Below are 22,148 nucleotides of genomic sequence, written 5' to 3'. Positions count from 1 at the left end.
CACTGATCCACAGGGGGGGAAATACTTACAAAATTATTCCTCCCTAGATAATATAACCAACTATTTTTTCGATTAAGAACTGGGAACAGGGGCTTCCCTGGTGGCGCAGTGGTTGAGAATCTGCCTGCCAATGCAGGGGACACGGGCTCGAGCCCTGGTCTGGGAAGATCCCACATGCCGCGGAGCAACTAGGCCCGTGAGCCACAATTACTGAGCCTGTGCGTCTGGAGCCTGTGCTCCGCAACAAGAGAGGCCACGATAGTGAGAGGCCCGCGCACCGCGATGAAGAATGGCCCCCACTTGCCGCAACTAGAGAAAGCCCTCGCACAGAAACGAAGACCCAACACAACCATAAATAAATAAATAAATAAATAAAATTTAAAAAAAAAACTGGGAACACAAATTTTATTCAATAAGTAAAGACATTACTAAAATATGTACTTCAGCTATATATTATGACTTGCTAATGGATAGAGGGGGAGAGAAAAAGGGAACTAGTGGGAGAAAGGGAAAAACAGAAACTATTAATGAGAGGTCAGCAACTGTGTTTCTGCTTTTTGAAATGTGAATTAACCACTGTTTACAGCTCTTCAATGGCTCCAATCCCTAAGCCTATTAAGGTCTGCTTAGAATGGGATTCTCTCAGCAGCCCACCAAGGAACAATTATTCTTTGGGGTGCAGCAATGGTGAACAGAACAATGTCAGGATGACATCAAGCTGTGAACCACATGGAAAGTTCGATAAGCCTGTGTCAGATGAAATTCCCTGTGCTATCCCAGTCCTCAATTAAGCTCTTTTCACACGTACCTACTTTCCTTTCATAGAGATTTTGTGGTTCACCTCTTATGGTATGGCCTTCGTCTGCTTCCAAAATAAGGTTTTCGGCAAATCAATAGGCTAGTGGAAAAGGCAAATGAAATCTAAGATCTGGAGTCAGGAGAATCAGTGAGATTGACATTAAAATGCAGAGCACTGAAATATTTATATGTGCCTTTGTGAAATATTAATGCAGCATCCTGCAAACATACAGGCAAACACTCGGGGGCAGGGCACCCTCAGACTCTTTGAAGACTGCCTTTTAACTGAGCACAGCTTTCGTCACTGGAAATGTTCCATTCGCCTCAGGGCACACTGTGGTCTCTTGAAGTGTCAGCTGGTCAACACAGCCTTCTTCAGAACTAACCCAGAACACCTAGTTCCCCTGGGCCAGCTGTTTCACACCTCCTCACACCTGGAGGGCACCAGCCATCTGCCAGCCGAGAGGCCACAGGGACTGGGGCCCTCTATGGGATTGGCACAGATGCTTGGCTTCGGGCTGCTAGGTGTCAAAGTCATCCTCAAAGGATGCACATCTTCAAAGGCTCCTCTCTGCCCACTGCCTGGCCCTGTGCTTCCTGAGGGATTTGGGAACCCCAGCGGGTGCCTTCAAACCCCAGAGAGCTGGGCTGAGGGGGACCCAGTCAACAGGGCTTTATATAATCTGGATGAGAAGGAAGGGGGAGGAGCAGCCTATAAGTAGGATGGAGTCCTGGATTCCCAGGACTTTACAGAACGTAGACCCCTGTAGGGGAAGTATCATGTCTGTCCTGTTCATTGTTCTAACCCTGGCATCTAGAACAGTCCTAGGCATATAGTAGGAGCCCAGTAAATATCGGTTCACTGACCGACTTGCAGCCCATGGAGGTTGGCTGCCGAGCTATCCCCACTCAGGGGCAGTGCCCTTTGCAAAGATGGAAAGAAGCAAGTGTGATCATTTCTTCCATTTCCAGAAATGAAGGACAAGGCAGGCAACAGTAAAGGACAGATGAGAGCATGTTTAAAATGACGCAAAGCAAAGTGTCCATCCATTTCCTGAAAGGTCTCCCACAGTTATCAAGCTGAAGAAATGAGCACAGTACTAGGAGTCAGGAAGTCTGGGCTTTCATCAGACATTTTCACAAATTTGCTGTGTGAAGCAGAACTAGTCACTTCCTCTCTCTCGGCTTCAATTTCCTCTTCAGTACAATGCAGTGGTTGGGCCAGACAAGTTCCAAAAGGCTTACCCTTTGGTCATGATTGGAAACGCAAGACTGGGTTTGTCAAAGCCATTCACTGCCCTCTTTCCTAGCAGGAGGGCAGCCGCCTACTCGCTACCACATTTTACTTCCTAGGAGCGCCCAGGAGCCCTTGTTCTAGAACATTCCCTGCTGATCTATGTGACCAGCCACAGCCATGACCCAGGGGCCCTGAACACAGTTAGCAGTTCTCAGCCTCGGCTATCCTCCAGAGGCTGGAGGGTGGCACAGAGCTGGATCCTCCTGAGAACTGGGACGTCCAAGAACTACAAGGCAACGGCAGAGCTTTCTTCAACAAGCTTGCAGGCCACTCCATTTCTGGCTGGAAGCTTTTCTGAAACTGGACTGCCTTTCTGTTTCTGTGGGGCCATTTTGCCCTGGATCATTCACTGGATGAGGGCCGCTGGGCCCACTCTCACACAATGTGCTTAAAACTTGCTGCTGACAAAGGGAAAGGATGCCTCCCCTTCTCCCCGTACCCTTTCCTTTCCACCCTTATTTTCTTCCCCTCTTTCCTTCCTGGCACACTTTCCCTCACTCACCTTCCAAAACTTCTCTCCCTTTCTTCCCACCTCTTCCCATGTACTTTCTCAGCCTTGGTGCCTCACCCTGACCCTTTTTACTTCTGGCTTCCAAGGGTCTTCTCTTGGGTTTCTGATCAGCACCACCATTCTTTTGGCCTGGAAAGCAGGGCCCAGATTTCTACGTTGTCAAAGTTCTCTTGCCATCCTCACTCAAGGGTCCAGGTAATCCATCTTTTTTTTCCTCTCCTTTCTCCCTGTAGGTCCCTCTTTGACCTTCTCCAACCACATTTTCATAAAGCCCCCTGCCCCTATCTTGGCCATCGTTGGCAGGTGTATTAGTTCTATAGAGCTGCCTCAACAAAGAAGCACAGTCTGGGTGGCTTAAACAACAGAAATTTATTTTCTCATAGTTCTGGAGGCCAGAAGTCTGAGATTGAGTCTTGGCAGGGTTGGCTTCTTCTGAGGCCTCTCTCTTTAGCTTGTAGATGGTCGCTTTCTCACTGTCTCTTCATATGGTCTTGTGTGTCCCGATCTCTCTTCTTATAAGGACACCAGTCGTATTGGATTAGGGTCCACCTCAGTGACCTCATTTTACCTTAATTACCTCTTTAAAGACCTGTCTCCAAATACTCAGTGGTACCAGAGGTTGGGAGACACAACTCAGTCCACACCAGCAGGGGTGACTGTCGTCGTAGCGGAGGGAGCACAGGCATTATATGCTGGTATCTGGGCTGATTTTCTTGGGCTGCACTCCTTTAGGGAAGGATGTAGAAGGTAGGCACCCTGCAGTCCAGAGGGGGTGGTTCAGTATGACCCTCGGAGGTGCTATCCACTCAGCACCCCAGGTGCTCCCCGACAGTCACAGGCACCTGAGCTAAAGAAAATCAGATCGGGAGAGTCCTAAAAGAAGCCGAGCATCAGGTAAACCAGAAGTTTAATAAAAGTGAAAAAAATTACAACACAGTGGGCTGAAAATGGGCTGCTTTAGAAGGTTTGATATGTTGGCCAGCATGACACGTGGACTCCATGTGGGTTCTGGGAGGTCACAGGATTGGTCCCTCACACTCCAAGATTCACTTCACTCCTTATCTTGTTCCCATGGGGGAGGCCTCTGTCTTCCTGGTGTAAGTTTTGACCAGGCTGGTTCTGAACTCCCTCGTCCTGTGAGGAAAGCTGCCTGAATCTGACCTTCACCCATGATGATGATGGTCATCTGCATCATTTTCTTAGGTCCACATCCCCATCCCAGGTTCTGAGGTTGGCAGCAGGTGAAAGCCCATTTTGTGGAGGATTAAGAGCTTTGGGAATGCTGGCGTCCCCTGCATGCCCAGGAGGTGACAGCCACAGATCCCAGGGTCTCCTGGCTCCGCCGCTAATGCTTCTGAATCCTGCATGCCCCTCTCTCTTGCAAAGTGCTCAGGGATGCAGAATGCCTGGGTGCTGGCGACAAGCGGGGTCCAAGAGTCTGCATAGAAAGGAGCCCTGCGGGGCCCAGGCCTCCCTGGTGGCCACCTTGAGCCTGGCCGGTTAGGAGGTACTGCTCCTCCTCCGGGGGTGGAGGGCTTTCCTTTTGGCGATGTCCTCCTCTGTGTCACTCTCACAATTCCTCTGGAAGAGAGAAAAAAAGAGAGACCCAGGGCAAGAGGGTCAGAAGGTGCCAGGAATGGGGTCGTGCTGGGCAACCTGAGCTGATACACCTGGGTCACGGGCCTGTAAACCAGGGAGATGGACATTGAGGGGAAGCCTGTTGCTCTGTCCAGAGACCAGGGGTGGGTGGGATGGGGGTGGGGAGGGACCTGAAATGGGGCCAGACCAACTGCCTTGAGGCCGCCTTCCCAGAAGGAAGGAATACAGGCAGAGCAGAGCATCTAGGAAAAATCGGGTACCAGAAGAGGCCAAATTATAATAATAATGAAAATGATATCTGGTGTCCTTTGTGGCTGCCACATAATCAAGACCACTTGGATAGTTGGTCTGTGGGCTGGTGGGTCTCCTGAACTCAGCCTAGAGAGAATGCAGGAGGGATAGCCACAGGGATCTCCCCAAACTCTGACGGCCACCTCACCCCCTCTTCTTTGACTGGCTTAAGCTGCACCTTTAGCCAGCCCTGCCATGTAGTCTTTCCAGGGAAATGGCTCCCGTGCTCCATTTTTATGAAAGAGAAAAAGAGTAAAGTGCAGTCCATCAGCTCTTACATGGCTAAGCCAGAGTGGAGCAGCCACCCTGGTGGTCACTGTGCCTTTTTCATTCACGCCACATGCATCTAATTAAATTATTAAAACTATTAAACAAAGTCCTAATTCAGAAAGACTTAATGCAAGTCATAAAAAAAAAGTCTATTGTCAGATGTTCAATTTTAATGCTTCCTAAACAAAAGGACGTATCTTTTTTCCTTTTCTTTTTTTTTTTAAGGAAAATGCCTTTTGGAAAACTGAATAATAGATGTCTGGAACCCATTCCTTTTTTTTTTTTTAATTCTTTGGCCACGCTATGCAGCATGCAGGGATCTTAATTCCCTGACCAGGGATCGAACCCGGGCCCCCTGCAGTGGAAGCGCAGAGTCCTAACCACGGGACCACCAGGGAAGTCCCCTGGGACTCATTCCTTTTCCACGTGTAGGGTGAGCCATTGAGCTGATATCAGGTGCTGACTGTTTGAGTAAAAAGAGGACTATTTTAAATGTTTGCACAAGGACAAAAATTAGGAAAGAGTTTTATACGCTTTTTAATTACTCTCTGTTCCTCTTTCCCAATGGCCAGCACTGTATCAGGGCAACTCGGCCTGAAAGGCATGCCCGCTGTCAGCCCTGTGCCTATCCAGGGCCCTCTCTCCTTCCCCTGGCCTGACCCAGCTGGAAATCCAAGGTCAAGATCAACTTTAGCCAAATACATCCTGGACCAAGCCCGGCTATAACAATAAAAATAACTCAAGCTCTGCTGAAGAGAAACTTTTTAGCATGAGTCAGAGCCATACAACACAAAACAAAGCTGGAGAACAGTCTGCTTGTGATTAACAGGGATTTTCAGAGGGAGCAAGTCCAGTCCCCTTTTACAGCAGATGAGGAAGGCAGCCAGAGAAGGGACATGGCTTGGCCAAAGCCACACAGTTGTTTTGGGTCTCTGGAGCCATAAATCCTCAAGTTCCGGACAAGAGTGAGAATCAAGAAGAGCTCAGGCTGGTGGGGGGAGCACAGAGGCTGTGCCAGGTCCTGCGATGCAGCCTAAGTGCTGTGCGCCCCGAGGCTGCCCAGGGCTGACAGCGCATTCACCTCAGGCTGCCACCTTCCAGCCTCTTCCTGAGCAGGCAGTCACCTTCTGTCCTGACCTGTGCCATCCTAGACACTCCTGGGGCCCTCACCACACTCGGTGAGCAGCGGGGAGGGTCTGTCAGGGAACCTTGACCAGCTGCAATACTAACACTGCATTTCGTAGCACCAGCACTGCATTTTACAGTCTATACGAGGATTTTAAACAACAATAATAGCTGCTAATAAGTATTGAGCACTTAAAATGCCAGGCTCTAAGAATATGTCATCATTTAATCCTCATGACTACCCCGTGAGGTAGGAACTATTGTTAACCCCATTTTACAAATGATGACATTTTGGCACAGAGAGGTTAAGTAATTTCCTCAAGGTCACACAGTAAGTGGAAGATTTGAATCCTAGCAGTCTGGCTCCAGAGGCCATGCTCTTGACTACTATATTACATTGTAAGTCTCTCATTTTAGATGTACGTAAAACTGCAACAAGCTAATCAAATATAAGATATCATCTAAATATTATTGTTTTTATTATTATTGGCACTCTAAAGCAAAACAGAAATGGAAAAATCGGCAAATGAATGTAAAGCTTTCATTCTAAAGCAGATCCTTGGATTGTCAGGAATTGATTTTGGATTGCCCCCGGTAGTCTCATTGTCCAGTGTTCCCACGGTCCCTGGCAGGCTACAGGTCCTCAGGGGAAGGCTAGGGCTGTGGACTGGCAACAGCAGTCCCTTTGAAAGCCCACCAAGAAAGGATTCGAGGTCCTCCAGAGGCTCATGCTGCCCCCTTGGAGCGCCCCCTCCCAGCACTACCCCAGTGGTCCCCGCTGAACACAGATCACAGTGCAGAGCCTGCAGAAACAGTTAAGCCCCACCTCCTCTCCCCGCCCCCCTCCCCCCAGCTCCAGGCCATACCCAGAATTCCACCCAATCAGGGCACTGCATTTACCCACCAGGTCCTCATTCTGCCTCAGCTGCACCTTCTTCATCAGGGAGCGGGTGAGGTGGTTACACAAGGAGACGATGCTGAAGGAGAGCTGAGGGAGGGAGAGGAGAGGAACCGCCAGGTGAGAATGTGCACCGAGACCCTGGAGGTAACCAGGAGCCCACCTGGGCCCCCCGCCCCTACCCCTAAGCCCTGACGCACCTTCCACCGCCTGCGGACGTACTGCTTCTTGAAGTTCTCCAGGTTGACCAGGGACTCCCTGCGCACCAGGGCTTGCTGGTTGTCCACAGGCTGGGAGACAAAGCAGAGCATGGCGGCTGACGCTGGGCTTCGGACGGCAGCAGGACCCCTGACTACACGCCATCCTTAGCCTGACCCCGGGACCTCCCTGCTGGGCAGCGCACACAGAGGAACCTCACGCTGAGGGCAACGGCTCCAGAAGTCTCAGCTGTTCCGGAGATGCCCTCAGCACCCCTGCGCTATTATTACCGCAGCCAGATGTGCACGCTGGCTGGGCTGGAGGCTCAGCCCCTACCTCCCCGAAGGGGAAGAGCAGGAGGCAGGTCCTTCAATCATGGGTCACTCTGGGGAAGGGTCATCGTACAGCAGCCCAGGATGCCCACTGTGCACTGGGCCAGTTCTGGGCCTAGCAAAATGGATGCCTCGTTAGCAGAGGGGGCATTAGTACTCCATTCAAAAATAAATGTAAGGAAATAGGGGCTTTGATGGGGGTCGAGAGGAGATGGGATGTGTAGTTGCCTTTCACTGCTTGGCAGTCAAGGCTTAGCTTAAACCCTAACTTCTCCAAGAAACCTGGCATGGCTTCTCTGAGCCTCAGTTTTCTCATCTGTAATATGGGGATAATAAATAACATTGTGTCACAGGGTTGTTTAGGATTAAGTAAATGTGGGATGTAAAGTGCTTAGCTTAGAGCTGCTCAATAAATAGTAATATATTATTGATAGCCTTCCTGTCTTCTCCATTCCATCTTTTTATAAAAGCTTTATTGCGATGTAATTGATATACAAAAGAAACTGGACATATTTAATGGACTCCAATGTGAGGAGTCCATTCCCTCATGAATTCCTGCCTCTTCGTAAAACAAGGTTTTCCTAGATTGAGAAATCAAGAGATGGGTTTCAGGGGTTCTGTGAACCTCCTGAAATGGTCTGCAAATTTTAGTGCATAAACTTGTACATGAATGTTCATAGCAGCATTATTCATAATAGGCAAAAAATGGACAGGACCTAAATGTGCATCAACTGATGAATGGACAAACAAAATGTGGTATATCCATTCAATGGAAGAACTGAATGGAAAATCCATTCATGGAAAGAATGAAGTACTAATACATAGTACAACATGGATAAACCTTGAAAACAGTATAATAAGTGAAAGATGCCAGACACAAGAGGCCACATATTGTATGATTCTAATTACATAAAATGTCCAGAATAGGCAAATCCACAGAGACAGAAAGTAGATTAGTAGTTGCCAGGGCTGGAAAGAGGGGAGAATGGGGAATGACTATCTATGAAAGGGTGTGAAGTTTCTTTCTGGGGTAATGAAAATGTCCTGGAATTAGATAGTAATGATGGTTGTATAACCTTGTGAATATACTAAAAAGCACTGAATTGTACATTTTCAAATGGTAAATTTTATAGTATGTGAATTATAGCTCAATAAAAAAAAAACTTAATGTATAGGTACAGACATACATTTCCTCTGAGAAGAGTCAATAGCTTCCAACGATTCTTAAATGACTCCGTGACCTCAAGGAAATGAACTGCCCGGGGCGATCCATAAGGTCCCATCCAGCTCTATTCTTCTCTCTGCTCTGACAGCCTCCTCACAGCAGTGCCTCCTCTGGCACCTCAGTGACCGCTGAGTGAGGTCACTCATTGATTCCTGATGCTGGTCTTGTCTCCTAACCACACTGCAAGCACACCTCCATGCCTGTTTACTTTTCATCATGGCGCCAGGTGCCAGTGGAAGCCAGTGCATATGGCCGGCCCACACTGCTCTGGACCTGACATCTTCTGGCAGGAGGCCCTTTCCCTGTTTACCCAATCTCCCTCCTCCAGGACGGCCTCTGTGTGTTTCAAAGCCCAATTCAAACATGACCTCTTCCAAGATAACTTCCAAGAAACGCTGTCTCTGTCTCCCAACATGACCAAAACATGTGTGCTCCTTTATTATACTTAGCACCTCTCTCGGTCAGCTCTGCAGTGGAGTCATCCCACTAGTGAACAACAATAGGAAGAATTTCCTTCATGTTTTTGTCAATGTTTCCTCACTACCCACTCCTGATCCAGAGCATAAGACAGTGGGCGCTGAAGAGCTGTACGGATAAACTGTTCCCCTGAGCTGCTGCAGAATCAAACCACAACGAAGTCCCAGGACCTGCTCATTCCCACCAGTGAGAGGCCCAGGCACCTGGATCAGCCCAGCCGTGAGACCATGGAAGGGTGTCATGACCCCATGACTCCCCACAGCTCTGCCTGGGAATCAGCAAGGTGAGAGGCAGAGTCCTGGGGAGGTCAGGGAGCAGGGAGGAGAGTGCACGCAACCTTGACACAGAAGGGAGACGAGAGAGCCAGGGGCTATTCACTCCCCCAAAATGGGACACAGTGGTTTGGGCCAAAGAGTGCAGGAGGGGAGAGAGGAGGAAAAGGAGGAAGGCAGAGAGGAGAGAGAAGAGAAAAGGATGGGGGCTCTGAGGGGACCATCAGGCCATGCGCTGCTCTCCCAGCTCTTTCCTTAACCACCTCTCATCTCCTCCGCAAGCCCAGCCCTGGGTTTAGGTCCCACCTGGAAGAGAGATGCAAAAGAGGGCAGAGGGCAACTGATCTGTGCTGAGCCTGCCTTTTCCTGGCATCAAAACCTTCCAGCAGCTTCTGGGCACTCTCAATAGAACCCAACAAGCTCACCAAGAACCCCAAGGCCTGTATCATCTGGGTCCTTCTGTAACCTGATTTTCTCCCCATCTCCTTCCTGTCCCTGTGGCTTTCATTGCATGGGTCTGCTTGCTGGTCCAGGAACCCAAGGTCTCTGGGTCTTACTGTATTTACTTTGTCATTTTGTTCAGGTCTTTGATCAAATGTCACCTCCTCAGGAGGCCTTGCTTGACCACCCTATATAAAATAGCACCCAGCTGCCCCATGCAACTCACTGTGCCTCTGCCCCAGTTCTTCATAGCACCTGTCACTACCTGACATTTTATTCCATATTTATTCATTTGTTGTTAATTCCACTTCCCCATACCTCTCAGCAACTAGTTTCTCCTTCCCAAGGTGACTGGCATCCTGCCTTCCCAGCCCACAGAAGATTTCTACCTCTAACTTCACAAATGTCTGCAATTCACCTTCGAGTTGAACCCTTGCAAGGGACACTCTTGCACTTCACTTGGAGAGTTTGATGAGCTGGTATTAGTAGACTCTGGGAGTGAAGGGACCTCTTTTTGTCTACTTACTGATTGGCACCCTTGCGAGGAGAGAGATGGCTAAACCCCACATATGGAAGGTTGACAGGCAGGCTAGGGGAATCCTGTTAGTGAGAATCCCACCTTCCAACTGGTCCAGCAGTGCCAGCCGCTGAGCAGAGATGCCCAACTAAAATATCACATCGGACCATTCCCAGAGGCCGTTCATGGGAGGTGATGCAGTTACTTCTAGGGCCCTGTCTATATGCTACACAAATCAGCATGAACTCTGAGGAAGAGGCTATAAACCTGTCAGGCTGGCCTTTCCCAATCAATGGGCCTTGTTGGTTGCTAAGAGGCTCACCAAGCGCTGACACTGTCATCTAGGCAAGAAGGCAGAGAGATATAAATTCTGCAGTGAAATCAGTTCCCAGAAGGAATGTGGCACCAACACTTTGGATTAAATTCAGGGTGTGAGGGGCAACAGAGTTTGTTCCGCCTTCTCCTGACCCTCCCCTTTCTGCAAACAAACAGTGCCCACCTTCCAGCCTTGTGGTCCTTCAGCGATACCAGAGAGTGTGGGCGATTTTGACCAGGCTCCTAGGAGCATGTTTGGTGTCTCAGAAAAATGTTGGGAAGGGAGAAAAGAAGACAGAACGCTGTGGCTAAGTCAGGTTTTGTTTATGCAGATGCAAGTGTCTCTGAAAAAGTCCATCGGGGAGAGCTAGGCAGCACCGACATCCACAGAGCAGGGAGATGAAGCAGCAGCCATCCTCCCAGGCATAAAGACAGACCCTGGCTTTCCAGAAGAGGCACTCCAAAGACTTTCTCTAAATACCAGGCCTCCATAAAAAGAAACGAAATTGAGTTATTTGTAGTGAGGTGGATGGACCTAGAGTCTGTCATACAGAGTGAAGTAAGTCAGAAAGAGAAAAACAAATACCGTATGCTAACGCATATATATGGAATCTAAAAAAAAATGGTACTGATGAACCTAGTTGCAGGGCAGGAATAAAGAGGTAGACATAGAAAATGGACTTGAGGACATGGGGTGGGAGGGCGAAGCTGGGGCGAAGTGAGAGTAGCATCGATATATATACACTACCGAATGTAAAATAGTTGGCTGCTGGGAAGCAGCAGCACAGCACAGGGAGATGGGCTCGGTGCTATGCGATGACCCAGAGGGGTGGGATAGGGAGGATGGGAGGGAGACGCAAGAGGGAGGGGTTATGGGGACATGTGTATGTATGCATACGGCTGATTCACTTTGTTGTGCAACAGAAACTAACACAGTATTGTGAAGCAACTATACTCCAATAAAGATCTATTAAAAAAATAAAATAAAATCATAAATAAATAAATACCAGGCCTCCTCTACAAACTGCCAACAGTTTGCAACTTTTCGAACCTCCATCTGAGTCACTACTCCAGCCCCATCCTCCACTGAAAGCCATGGACACCTGAGCACCCACTTTCCTCTCCTACCCAGGACTGTCTCTCTGAGCCTCGCTCCTTCATCTCCCTTAGTGGCATCTCTCTGTAGGTGGCATCTCCACCTCTTCCTTTTGCTGGCTGTTTTGCTGGCTGGAGCCTGGGCCCTGCTGGCCTTACCTCCCTGTTTAACCAGGAAAGGAGCACGTGAGGCTTATAGGGGCCTGAGTCTCTACCTCCTTATGCATGGGTGGGGAGAGCTGCAGAGAGGCTGTGTTCCTGCAGGTTGTCCCTACATTGAACAAGCCAATGGAAAGAGGTAAGAATGTCCCTTTCCTTGCCTGACCCGGCCTTACTTTTCTGAGTTAGGTCTCAGCATGGATACACTCTTCACTTTTAATCTTCTCTCTGGGACCTTCAGTTTTCTGAGCAAGTTTTCATCCCCAGGAAAAGCTTCAAAAGCTCTCCCTCCTGTACTGAAGAGACTTGAGAGACATAACATCCAACTGCCATGTGCGGTCTGCGTTTGGATCCTGATTTGAACAAACAGAGTATAACAGGACACCCTTAAGAAAAGCAGGGGCATGTGACTCCAGAGTGTGTATCCAGATGATAATAAGTAATTATTCTTGATTTTGTCAGGTGTGATAATGGCACAGTGGTCATAGTAAAAAGAAACTCCCTATCAGAGATTCCTGCTGAAGAATTTATGAGGTAAGTCAGTCTGAAGTTTGCTTTAAATTACTTCAAAGCTGGGTAATAAGTACGTGGAATTCACTCTGCCAATCTCAATACTTTTGTGCAAGTTTTGAAAATCCCCCATAACAAAAAGTTAAAAACAGAAAGTCTCCCTCTTTTAAATCTCTGTAATCTCCTCACCTTTAATCTCCATTTGACAGCTCCAGGTTCCTGACACCAAGCTGGGCTCATCCCCAGCCCTCCAAATTCTGCCTGGTACCTTCCCCACAAGGCTACAGCTTGGAGGGGAGTGTTGGGGGCAAGACCCCACCCCCCAAGAATGTTTCTGCCCTCTGCCACCTCTCTTACCCTTCCTCAGACAGAGTTCATCTCCCTCCTGTTTTCTGGAATATTAGGTACCCCTGTTTTCTCACTCACCATGGCCTTCCTCACCTCCCAGTTGGTTGGGGCCCCATCTGTCCCAGACACTGAGTCTTTTATTCAGGGGTTGTCTTGTCTTTATCTGTCACCTCCCTCCAGAGCCAGAGCACAGCCAGTGTTTGTTCAATGAACTGGCCGCTTCTGCTCCTCAAATATGCCCACTGCTGGGTCTCCTCTCCAGGGCAAAGAATCTTCCCCACAGGCCAAGAGTTTCACCGACAAAGCAGAAAAGGCCATTCAGTTCCACAGACATGTACAGAGGCTGCCAGTGGGGGTGGGAGCTGAGCACCCAGCCACCTCCCACCAGGGCCCACAGCACCGCCTGATGGAGTGAGGTGGGAAGTCGCCACCTTCAAGATCACCTGGAGAGGTGGGTGGGTGGTACGGGGAAGGGGTTCACAGAGGAGACTCTGGCTTCTCCTACCATTATTACTCTGCTCCATCCCTTCACTGCCAGCATCCTGCATCTGCAGAATCACCAGTTACCACGTTATCACGCCATCTCCACCCTTCCCCACGCAAAAGGGTAATCGTGTGCAGCATGCCTCTGCCTCAGAGCAGGGACAGACTGCTGCCTTCTCCAGGCGCCGACTCTCCAGCCTCCTTGGGAATCGCTATTCAGGAAGATGTCACACGCTCACCCTGCCCTCCCCAGGATGGCATTTGCCCAGAGCACAGAGGCTGACCTTTCATTCACAGCCTGGTGAATGAAAGGATCCTCTGTGACGGTAGATGGGCCGGCCCACAGAGCGGCGCCCCCCAGGTCTTCGTCCGTCTAGGTACCAACGAAACACCCCATCCCGTCACCATCGGCCCTGCCCTGCCCTGTCCTTGATGTCTCTGTTAAAATGCCAGCTGTGGGCGTGTGGGGAGGAATCCAGCAGGTCCTCTGGCTGGGCATTCCACAGGCTTCCTTGGGCTCCCCTTCGCCTCAGGTTCTGCTGCCAAAGGGTGATGGGAGTTGGACTAGCCAGGTGACAGAGGAAGGTCACAGTCTCCTCTGATTTCCCTGAAAGACTTGGGGGGCATTTTTCACTTCACTTCACTTTGTCTTTGGAAACTCTTAGTACATAAAAGAGTCTGTTCATAAAACATCTAAATGACAAGTTGTTACCCACGACTGGACATGAACACAGAGAAGACGATTCCACTACTGTGAGGAAAACCACTTAGGGTTCTGACCCCAGCTCTGGGGCTGACTAGCTGAGGGACTCTAGACAAATCCTGTCCTGTAAAATCCTGTAAAAAGAGGGTGTCAGGTAGCTCACGTCTGAGGACCCCCCAGTATGGACAGTGTGAAGCTGATGCCAGGATTCTAAAATAACCACTCCTCTCTCCCTTTTCCCAGTCTCCCTAATTCAAATCATCATCCACATCTTACTACTTTATTGCATTTTATTTCGACCTTCACAAGAAAGTTTGCCCTGAGTTGCTCAATCAGGGGCTTCCTTTCCTTAGGAAACCTGTTGACTTGGCCAGAGGGACCTTTAATCTTTGCAGTGCCTTATGCCAAATGGGTACATCATGTCCTGTAACAGGGCAGGAAAGTTCTTGGAGAGCTCGTAGATGGGTCTTTTGCATCAGTTCTTCCAGACAGGGTTTAGGGAACAGGGCTTTGCCATCTTCCATTGATTCCAAGATGCACATTTTTGGATCTCTGAAATCAGGACTTAACTCCCAAACAATGGCATCATATCCTTACTGTCGGTCTGAAGTGAAGGCAGGTGTTCCGGAAGATGACCACACTGATTCTGCCAGCCATTGGGGCCACCCAGCCTCAAACCGTTTGACGTCAGATTCTCTGCTCGAGGTTCTTTTTCTTTGTTGTTGTTGTTGTTTTGTTTATTCACTTGTTTTGAGGTTCTTTTGGATCCCACTGATGGTGCAAATGCAGAAAGCAAACCTGCACGAGTACCACGGACCTGGGACTCCTATTCTCAGTGGAGGATTTTTCCATCCCTCTACCCAGTGTCAAGGTTGAGACACACACATTCCCTTGCCTCCCCTTCCTGCCTGGTGGCATTATTTCCCATCTACCCTTTCAGTGAGGGTGTCCCAGCTTTGTATGTGGAGTCTCCTATTGGACTTCCCATCTTGGGCTTTTTTTTTCTTTATTTTGGGGTCATAAAATAATGATGCATTTACATTTGATGAAAATATGCTTTCTTACAGTTGATGAAAAAGTTTCTGTTACAAATATTATATATGATATTTGAAGTGATCCAGCATGCAAATAGAATTAGAGGTAGGATTTTAAAGAAATGGTTTCATGGGATCACAATCTCATGCCTCATCCTAAACCACTCCCCATCTGTGCTGCTCACTGGGCATCCCTGCCCCCGCCAGCACGTCAGGCCGTTGATTGCCTGGCACCCATCATGGCTCCCCATGACTCTTGGGATGAAGGCAGAGCTCTTTAATACGGCAAAGCCCTGCTGGTCCTGTCTTCTCTCCAGGCACATCCACACCATACTCTATTCTCTCCCCTCCAGCCTTCTTTCTGTCTGAGCAATTTCAGCTCCCAGGCCCCCTCCCAGCACAGAGCCCTGGCATGACAGCTCTGTGGGAGCACTACCTTCTCCCTGGTTTGCTTAGCTGATCTCAGCTCCAGCATCACCACCTCAGGGATGCTTTCCCTGACTAGATCATCCCCCACTGCAGGCTCCTGCAGTGCTGCATCCTTCTCTTTCATTGCATAGGTCCCAGCTGCAGTTCTACCTTTGTAAAATGTTCTTGATGAATGTTGGAATCCGTTACTGGACTGCAAACTTCGTGAAGGCAGGAAACATGCCTGTTTTCACTCAACATTGTATCCCTGGGGCCAGGCTGAATGCCTGGCAGTAGATAGGTACTTAAAAATTCTTTGTGAATGCATAGATGGATGCATCTTGGTGTAACCTGCCCCACAGCAGAGAGTAAACTCTTGGAGACTGGGGCAGTTAGGGGAAGCAGAAGGAGCAACAGACATCATCAGAAGGTCTCCACTTTTGCCACTATTGTGACCTTGGGCAAATCACATCCTCTCTGTTTCCTCAGCTCCAAATTGGGAATAACACCTACCCCACCTATCTGACGGGGGGGGGGGGTTGTGAGTCTGTGAAGGTACTTTGAAATGATACAATCTGTTCCCTCACCCCCAAGCTTCTAGCACAGCACTGGGCCCACACTCCACACTCTTTCTCTGTGACTAGTTGGCTGGCCCCTCCTCCGGGAAGAGGGAGACAAGATGATCCAGTCCTCAGGGAGGGGTGCGCACGGCTTGAGGTCAGGAAGGGAGCACTGAGCCTTGGGCTCCCCAATCTTAATGTCCACCCTCTTCAGACCTTAGGGACATGAGAAAAGGAACCTGCTTGTTGAGTCCTTTCTGGCCTTCATTCCCAACACGAGATTGGAGCCCTTAGCCAGAGGCGGGAAGTGGAGAAGGGCGAGATGCTGCCCCTTCCTTCCTATTCTGCAGGTGATCTTCAGACAGGGACACAGCTGGATGGGAACGATAAACTACGTGCCTTCTAGGACACACTGCTTAGGACAATTGCCTGAAGGTATAAGGCTTCCACCTGACTTGGCAAAATACATGAAAATGCTTACTTTACCTCTGGGATCTGAACTTTAATATTAACGTGGATTTTTACAGTAAAGCCTATTTCTTCCCATATACTTCATCTTAGAGTCGGGCATCCTGGGTTTCTGTTTCATCTGTATCAACTAGCTATGAATGAACCTAAGTCATTTTCCCTCTCGAGGTCAATTTCCTCTTCAGTTACATGGAAATGACAGTAACAACAATAATAATACCACCTACCTTCCTGTCTCACAGGTTCCTTTAAGGATCAAAGCCATAAATGCTTGGTAAGTGAAAAGTCAATATAAATGAAAGGTAATCTTTTCTCTGTGCATTCAGAATCCCTCCTTCAGCAGCAGGAAAGCACCAAGCCAACTGACTGTTATCCCTAGTTAACTAGAATATTACCCAAGACCTGCAATCTATAAGGCGAGAAGTGAGATGTGAACAAATCCATTATCACAAATCAGTTATCAAGTATCTCTCCAGGGCCAGCCGTCCTCCCTCTGTAGGAGGGTACACTGAGGGGTGTTCATCCTCAATCGTTTTAACAGCTTAGCTGCCCTGCCACCCACTCTCCCAGAAAACCAGGCTGGTGAGAGGAGGTACAGAACGGATAACTAGCTAGCCCCTCCGTGATTCTGGATTGTGGGAAGGGGGTGGAAGGCTATGCTACAGACGCACACCCCTGCAGGAGAATTCTAGTCGATGCCCCGGCAGGGCAGTTGGGAACAGGCTTCAGCAAACCATCCAGGATGCATTGCTGACTCGATTCTGGTGCTCAGAGCTTCAAGCTGGCCTAGACATCCTCACTGCATGATCTGTTGAGCAGCTCCCCTAGGCACTCACTGGAGTCCTGGCAACACACGGAGCTGGGGCTGTCCACGCTCCCACTCTCCAGCTGGAAGCCGCCCACCAGTTCCTGGAGCCACTGTAAGTCTGCCAAGAGCTCCTGCCCCAGGGCTTCAAACTGCGCCTGCAGATGGTCCAGTTTCCTGGCTGTGCTCCTGAGGCGGGACCCCGTGGCCCGGATGTCCTCTCGCAGGAGCTTCTTCGAGGACTGTACTTTGCGGAACTCGTACCTGAGCTGGGACAGGTCGTGCTGGGCTCTCTCACTCTCCTCCCGGTACCAAGCCTCCTTCTCATTGTAGATGGAGACCAAGGTCTCCACATCATCCTGGATGGTGTCACGGGCCCCCGCCAGGGCCCGGCATCCCTGGTCCATCCGAGCCACGTCCTCAACCACACAGGCAAAACGCTCGAAGTTGACATAGGTGTTGTCGGGGGGCATGCTTGAGTGGCATTTGAGGGTGTACTCTCTCAGGCGCTCGGTCTTCAGCTGGGCGGGCTCTGCCTTGCGCTGTTCAGGGGTTCTGATCTCTCCTTTGGACTAGGGGGTGTTTAGACAGAAGGGCCAGAGTTACTTGGACGTCTGCTCCAAGCGCAGTCCAAGGTGCAGGCAGACGGCACATGAGCAGCCTCTTTGCATTCACTGCATGCGCCAGGCCACGGGCGGACCAGGGCGGAACGATCACCCACACAGACCTTAAGAAAGGTCAGGTCGAGGAGGACGGGTGCTGCCTGCACACTCATTTCAGGGCAGGGTGGTCCACGGCCATTAGAGAGGGTCTCCACACGCATAGCATTTAAGGGTGCTCACACAGACAAGCAGGCTAGAGCCAGGATTCTGCAGGCATCCACTCAAGGGCAGAAGCAAACGAGGCCATGGCTGATGTGGGGAAGCTGGGGGCTTCTCTCCCTCATGGCCAGTGGGCTCCCTGGGCCTTGGTAACACTCGGCAAGCTGAGCTAGGAGGCAGCCCACCAGACTCCCTAGCTCTGTGGTCTGGGCCCAAACCTGGAGGGCCCCTGGCCTTCCCCATCCTTCAACAAGCAGATGAACCTGGCCTTCTCCAGAGCACTCCAGCCCTCCCTGCCCTCCATCTCCCGTGAGCCTCTGCCCCTTCTCATCTGCACCCTCAGATCATCCTCGCCAGCTCTCCCATTTAACAATTTCAGTGAATGGGAAGTCTGGTGACATCCCTGGGAGCACACATCTCATCAGTCAGCAGAACTAGGGCCAGAATCCCACTCTCCTGATTCCTATCCTGCCAAAGTGCTTTTCACTGGCACTTTACTGTGCCTAGACTGCAAGGCCCTCTGAAAACCCAGCAGCTGGAAGCCCAGTTACAAGGCGAGTTAGGCAGGGAGTCACCTTTGTGTCCCCACCCTCCCCAGAGAGAATGGAACTGCCCTAAGGAGTGGCTACCTCTCTCTCCCAGCAGGCCTCCCCCTCAGAGCCCCATTCCCTGAAGTCTCCAGGGGCCTGAGGAAGCCAGTGACCGGTTTGAGTGTCATCCTTTACTCAGAACTTCAAAAGTCAGAAACAAGGACCCCTGGTTACAAAGTTGAGGTTTTTAACTGTCATTGATCTCTCTCTACAACTGAGGAGTCCTGATTTCTGCTTTGAGAATGACAGTGACATGTCCTCTGACAAAGAACCCTTTGTAAGATGGGCCCAAAGAACAAGGAGTTCAACTGACATTTGTGAAGGTTTCATTTCATAAGTCACCTGAACACGTGAAATAGAAACTTAAACTTGTAGACCTATTTGAACAAGCCCAGACCCTTGGAAGCCCCCAACTAGCTTTCGTCTGTGCTTGAGGGTCAGTGTTTCAAGCAAAGGCCTTTCCATAGGTCCCCTGCATCCGGCTGCCCCAGGCAGCCCTGGCGACAGAGCAGGGACCTGCTCACTGGAACTCATCACTGTGCCCTTACCGTGATCCAGGGGTGTCTGAGAGCCTCTTGGATCGTGAGCCGTTTCCTGCAATGAGGATCAGAAAACAGTGATGATCCACGAGAAGCTGAGAGCAACAGTCTCCATTCTCACTCTTCTTAGACCTCCTTTTTGTCATTCTTCAACCACTGCCATCAAACTAGAATAATAAGGGATGCAGAGGTGGCTGCATTCTCTGCATTCCAGAGAAAGTGGTCCAGGAAGACACCTCAATAAAATGACATCACATAAACCCTCATCTTTGGTCCCAGAGTTGAAGGGGCCAACACCACACTATAGGAGAGTCATAAATGCTCTCCACTGCAAAACCTTTGGTCTCTGTTTTTCTGTTTGCCTCCCAGATCCACTCTCTGCCCTTCCCTGCTCTGTACCCACGTAGGGTGATCCCACCTAGCACTGATCTTCAATAGGGAAATCGGGCCCCTGCACTTTAGAGGACCCCACTCTGCCTCTCTCTCAAATCTGTGGGACCAAGAGGATATGGTCTTCTAAAGTCTGTGGACCTTACCCCTGTCTCATCTAGGCCGTGCTCTGGGCACCCAGCACCCTACAAGTCCTTGCCCATCTCCTTCTTTGATCGCACAGCCACGGGGCTCACCTTGGGCCCTGCAGAAGGTGTGGCATTAGCAGGTCTCCTATTCTCCCACTGTTCTGACCCCTCTGGGCCCACTTCCGCCCACTCCCATCCTGAACTGACTTGAAAACCCTGCCACTTTCCTTTTTGAATCCTAGTTCCAGGTGCCTTTGGGACAGACTGCAAAAGATAATGAGCCCTAGAGAAACCCAGGCTGACTTATACACACACACACACACACACACACACACACACACACACACACACACAGAGTTATTTATTTGCATTTCAGCAGGCAAAGAAACCAGAACGACTTGAGGAAACAAGATGAATGCCAAGTCTTGACCAGTCCACACTCCTCAGCACCTGCCCAGATTAGACCACAATGGTCGATGACAGCCCATGGCAAAGCAGGGACAGACGGACACGTCTTTGGGAGAGGTGGCAGGAGAGGGTCAGTACCTGAGAAGCCAGTGCCCTTCTCTCTCCTCTTACCGGGTCTCTTTAACCAGAAGCTTCCGAATGAAGTCCTTGGCCAGCTCGCTGGTCTGGCTGAAGAACTCCTCACCAAAGTCGTAACTCACTGCTGTGATATTTGCCAGTGTTTCCTGCTTCGTGTCTCCCAGAAAAGGGGATGCTCCACTGAGGCTGGGCACACAGAGAGGAAACACGTGACTGTGGGAAAGTAGATGAAAGTGGGGGTGATGGACTCAGGGAACCCTGACTCGTACTGCTGCGTGGGCATGGGAGGCTCCCCGCAACCCTGCTGCCCCCTCTGGCGGGGCCAGTCAGCAACTTTTCAAATGAGTCTAATTCAATACACTTTATGGAGCTCCTGTGACAGAGGGAAGTACCTGTGATAGAGAGAAACCGTGTCTTCAAGGGACTCGAAAGAGGAGGGGAGACAAATACAGAGACCTGGCTCTTCATAATCCCCAGCAGAGCACAGAATAAAACAGAAGGCCAGACAAAGGGCTGGGGGAGCACAGGACAGAGGGGAGGTCCAGAGCAGGCTTCATGGGAGAGCTGACATTTGCATCAGTTGTGTCCTGAAGGATGAAGAGGTTGTCAGCAGCCACAGAAGGAGCTGGAGGGTCTTCTAGGCTAAGGGAGCAGCTTGAGCAAAGCCTGAGAGGTGTGGCAATAGATGGGCAGTTAGGGACCGGAAGGGTGAGTGATGTTCCCCTGCAGGGTTTGTGGGGAATGTGTTGTTCAAATAGTGACTCCTGAATCTACTGTCTCCTGACTCATATTCCAGATGTGCCACTGTCCCAGAGGTCCCTGTGCCCTACCCTAACCCTCCATGCGCTCCCTGCCTTGATTAATGATGTCACTTCATGAACGTACCCAAGCTAGAAACACAGCAGTCATCTTTGACTCTTCCTCCCATTCCCTCACCATTTCTATTGGTTCCATTTCCTAAATACCTCTTAAAGGTCATCCCTACCTCCACTGACACTTTCTTGGGATAGTGAAAGCAAGGTACCCTGGAAAAAAATCTGATATTTCAATCCTGGATTTGAATCCCAGCTCTGTCACTCATGTATGAACCTAGGAAAGTTACTCAACCTCTCTGAGCTGCAGTTTCCTCATCTGTAAACTGAAGAAAATAAAAGTCTCCACCTCACATGACTGTTGTGAATAAATATATATAAAATGTTGAAGAATAAATATATATAGACTGTTCCATGCAATCTGGCCCATACTAAGAACTCTGGAATTGATGGCCATTATTATTGTCATTGTTAGCACACAAAGAACCCTCTATGACTCCCTGTTTTATATAGAATCACATCTCAACTGCTGAGCAAGGCATCAGAAGTTGGTCCACACGCTCCATATATTTCACCACACTTACCAAGCTCACTGCTCCCTTCCTCGGCTGGGACAGCCCTTCCTTCCCTTTCCACCAGGAGAATTCATCTCATTCCTTCTAGCCCAGTTCAAATCAATCTCTCTCACTTCTCTGTCTCCCCCTCCCCCTCTCCCATTAAACCTTCTGCAGTCCCAGCAAACCAGTGGCTCTCCCATCTGTGTCTCACAAAGCCATGTTCATACCTAAAGGATAACCTTGGTCCCACTGGGTAAGAGTTCGCCGTCCGGTGTCTCCCACACACACAGGGAGCTCCAGGCAAGCGGGACAGATTCTCCTTCAGGTAGTATCCTGAGTGCCTGGCACAGTGCCCACCATGGAGCAGGCAGTCAACAACCTGTACGGAATTCAATGAGCTACAAGAAGATTGTGTGCCCTGGAGACACTGGAATTCCATACTCTTTTAATATGGAAACCAGAGTTCTGAAGATATCAAGGTGTCAAGAGTCAACATCTGAATATTCTGGCTCTAATCTGGAACTATACAGCAATGCAGCAAATTCTCTCTCTCTGCAAATTCCTCCTTCAGATTCCTCCAGGGCTTTTAAAAAATACTGATGCCCAGACCCCACTCCAAGCGATTC

At 49.7% G+C, this 22,148-nt stretch overlaps 1 protein-coding gene across 2 annotated transcripts in view; it reads right to left on the bottom strand.

The window, feature by feature from the left end:
- Positions 1 to 1,111: 1,111 nt before the first annotated feature.
- DAPK2 (death associated protein kinase 2) overlaps positions 1,112 to 22,148 on the bottom strand; it is a 120,561-nt gene continuing 99,524 nt past the window's right edge. For both annotated transcript variants that reach the window (XM_061182034.1, XM_061182035.1), the window contains 5 exons: positions 20,187 to 20,339; positions 19,099 to 19,144; positions 6,990 to 7,079; positions 6,796 to 6,879; positions 1,112 to 4,187 (listed from right to left, as the gene is read on the bottom strand). In XM_061182034.1, the coding sequence (XP_061038017.1) occupies positions 4,107 to 4,187; positions 6,796 to 6,879; positions 6,990 to 7,079; positions 19,099 to 19,144; positions 20,187 to 20,339 (454 nt within the window). In that variant the 3' untranslated portion in view covers positions 1,112 to 4,106. The remainder of the gene's footprint in view (positions 4,188 to 6,795; positions 6,880 to 6,989; positions 7,080 to 19,098; positions 19,145 to 20,186; positions 20,340 to 22,148) is intronic.

Source organism: Eubalaena glacialis, chromosome 2, assembly GCF_028564815.1.
Source record: "Eubalaena glacialis isolate mEubGla1 chromosome 2, mEubGla1.1.hap2.+ XY, whole genome shotgun sequence".
NCBI classification, from domain to species: domain Eukaryota; kingdom Metazoa; phylum Chordata; class Mammalia; order Artiodactyla; family Balaenidae; genus Eubalaena; species Eubalaena glacialis.
This window is presented reverse-complemented; position numbering and strand designations above follow the sequence as displayed.